The sequence below is a fragment of the Glandiceps talaboti genome, chromosome 23 (assembly GCF_964340395.1).
Source record: "Glandiceps talaboti chromosome 23, keGlaTala1.1, whole genome shotgun sequence".
Lineage (NCBI taxonomy): Eukaryota > Metazoa > Hemichordata > Enteropneusta > Spengelidae > Glandiceps > Glandiceps talaboti.
In genome coordinates, this window is record NC_135571.1 from 1,878,111 (window position 1) to 1,881,428 (window position 3,318).

The 3,318-nt window shown below is 35.4% G+C and overlaps 1 protein-coding gene across 3 annotated transcripts in view; it reads right to left on the reverse strand.

The window, feature by feature from the left end:
* LOC144453045 (muscle M-line assembly protein unc-89-like) overlaps positions 1 to 3,111 on the reverse strand; it is a 5,674-nt gene extending 2,563 nt beyond the window's left edge. The window contains exons 1-3 of one of the 3 annotated variants that reach the window (XM_078144316.1): positions 3,071 to 3,111; positions 2,287 to 2,343; positions 413 to 542 (exon numbers count right to left, since the gene is read on the reverse strand). In XM_078144316.1, coding sequence (XP_078000442.1) covers positions 413 to 542; positions 2,287 to 2,292 — 136 coding nt within the window. In that variant the 5' untranslated portion in view covers positions 2,293 to 2,343; positions 3,071 to 3,111. Of the gene's footprint in view, positions 1 to 412; positions 600 to 2,286; positions 2,344 to 3,070 lie in introns of all 3 variants that reach the window. The other 2 variants (XM_078144318.1, XM_078144317.1) reach the window with 2 other exon arrangements.
* Between the last annotated feature and the right edge of the window lie 207 nt (positions 3,112 to 3,318).

A 3,318-nucleotide genomic window follows, 5' to 3' on the forward strand; every position in this document is an offset into this window, starting at 1 on the left:
CATGATATGATACAATTCAAATCACCAAAACTCATCAACAATTGAACGTAAAACTCCTTCTCGAGGGCCAGTCAATTTGACTCATGTTTAATAGCCAGACGATAAAATGTAGCAGTGTTAGTAACAATTTTGTTGAGCCAGACGATAAAATGTAGCAATGTTAGTAACAATTTTGTTTAGCCAGACGATAAAATGTAGCAATGTTAGTAACAATTTTGTTTAGCCAGACGATAAAATGTAGCAGTGTTAGTAAGATTTTTGTTGAGCCAGACGATAAAATGTAGCAGTGTGAGCTTTTTGGCAAGCCAGACGATAAAATGTAGCTAGTGAGATTTTTGGCAAGCCAGACGATGTTTTGTTTCTGTATCAGGTCTCGTGAGTTTTAATTGTATTACACCATGTTTTATCTTACCTTTTGAGTCAAAAAAGAATGTATCGAAAGTATCAAATCCAGTGGCATTTGTCATGCAAATAACCAACAGGCCCATTAATATGGAAATACAAGGTTTACTCATCTTGGTGGCGTATCCTGGAAAACTGCACTATGTAAAAATAGAGAGATAGCTTCAGTGTTCGATGAGTATTTGAATTCCTTTGACCTGAGTAAAATAAGAACAATATCTTCTTAACAATGCATTGACTGACTGCTTGCTTTGACAATACTGGAGTTCATGATATGATGGCTGTATGTACCCATAACACAGGAGTAACGCGTTTTCTGTCTGTACCACAATTATTTATAGCATCTATATCAAGTGTAAAAGTATACTTTTTCATTTGCTAATTGACCTTATTAGAAAGGTCACATGCTAGGCTTGTCAATAAACCAGTTCAAACAGTATACTTTTACACTTGATATGAATGCTATAAATGAGTGTAGCACATGGAGAAAGTGGTTTACTTCAGTGTTACTGGTTGTAATATGAATGCTATAAATGGGTGTAGCACATAGAGAAATATGACGGGTTGGTTGTTTTTGTGTAATATTTGATACGTTCATAAGATAAGCGCTGATACACAGTAAGATGTAATTAATGACGTCGTTAACCTCTGCCACATGATTTTTAGCGCCAAATCAATCATTTTTACAATTTTTTGATATCATGTAAATGTTTAATGTGAAAACATTTTTATTAGAGGTTGTATACAGTTGTTACATTATGTTGTATACAGTTGTTACATTATGTTGTATACAGTTGTTACATTATGTTGTATACAGTTGTTACATTATGTTGTATACAGTTGTTACATTATGTTGTATACAGTTGTTACATTATGTTGTATACGGCTGTGTTTGATAATAAACTAGTATCTGAATAAAAACAACTATGAAACGACAGCCATCATTTATCACATTAATACCAATAGTTATAATGTTATTTTTAAAATGTGGTGGTAAGATAAGACTGATGATAGTACATGCGGTGTATTGTCATCTGATCCGTTTGCAAATTAGCCAGGATTAATCTGTCTATCTGTCTGTCTGTCTGTCTGTCTGTCTGTCTGCCTGTGTCTGTCTGTCTGTCTCTGTGTGTATATGTCTGTCTGCCTGCCTGCCTGTCTGTCTGTCTGTCTGTCTGTCTGTCTGTATGTCTGTCTGCCTGCCTGTCTGTACGTCTGTACGTACGTACGTACGTATGTATGTATGTATGTATGTATGTATGTATGTATGTATGTATGTATGTATGTATGTATGTATGTATGTTTGTATGTTTGTATGTATGTATGTATGTATGTATGTATGTGTGTGTGTGTGTGTGTGTATGTATGTGTGTATGTATGTATGTATGTATGTATGTATGTGTATGTATGTATGGACATGTATGTATGTATGTATGTATGTATGTATGTATGTATGTATGTATGTATGTATGTATGTATGTCTCTGTCTGTCTGTCTGGCTGTCTGGCTGTCTGTCTGTCTGTTTCTTTCTCTCGCTCTCATCCATGTCAACAAACACGTCGTATGTCTGTCCGTATATTTGTACATTTCACATAATCTTTTCTGGGTCATATTTACTCGTCTGATAAATGTAGGGATTACAAACTTTAATGATCCCTGGATTAACTGTGTGATATGAGTCCCAACTGTCGGATGCACTAGTTAGTCCAGCTGTGTCACCAATCGTATTGATATAAAGTAGGTATCATATGTATCTGAATCGAATAAATCTGTCATTTCCAGTAGACATCACACATTGATTGCTGTTATGCTTAGTTTTGTAGTGTTGCAATTGAAAAGACCTAGTCTACTTTTGCAACAATAATTTAGTTTTTTCAAACTTACCACCATGTACACTGTAAATTATTATAAAGGTAATTACATAGGATACACTTGTTGACACTGAAAAAAAAACATCATTTACTTGAGTTATAGGCTTCATGCTGTTTATTCCAACTTGTAGTTTGTTGTGATACAAACAAGAGAGAGAGAGAGAGAGAGAGAGAGAGAGAGAGAGAGAGAGAGAGAGAGAGAGAGAGAGAGAGAGAGAGAGAGAGAGAGAGAGAGAGAGAGGGGGGGGGAGAGAGAGAGGGAGAGAGAGAGAGAGAGAGAGAGAGAGGGGGGGAGAGAGAGAAAGAGAGAGGGGAGAGAGAAGGAGGGGGAGAGACAGACAGAGAGAGGGGGGAAGAGGGAGGGGGAGCGAGAGAGACAGAGACATACATACATACATACATACATACATACATACATACATACATACATACATACATACATGCATGCATGCATGCAGACAGACAGACAGACAGTCAGGCAGACAGACAGACAGACAAGAGAGACAGAGAAGAGCATTGCCATCATCATCATCATCACCACCACCACCATTTTACAACATCCATAAATTCATGGACACGAAGAGAATCCTCTAAATACACAGTATTTCCATATCAAATATCACTAATCATATACATACATATTTTATGATTGATTTTGTTGTCCCAATATACGTGTACAAATAAAAAAATACAATAATAAAAACCCATGATTATTAATTATTCTTATTAAGATTAAGATTCGAAATTAAAAGAAGCAAAACTATGATAATTATGAATAAATTGTTTGACATACTCACCAGTCGAAACTTCTAACGTGTTGTGATTCAAAGCTACCCCAGCCACGTAAACAATACTACGCGGTAGGCAAAATATACTATATGATTGATAATCAAGGCAGCTGTTGTTATATATCAACATTTTTTTTTGACAAAATCAACTAATAGTAATCTTATTATGATTATATTTATAATCATTAGATTTATTCCCGAGTAGAATACGTTGCTGTGGTGTTTTTGTTTTGTTATTGAACTCAGTGACCGGATGA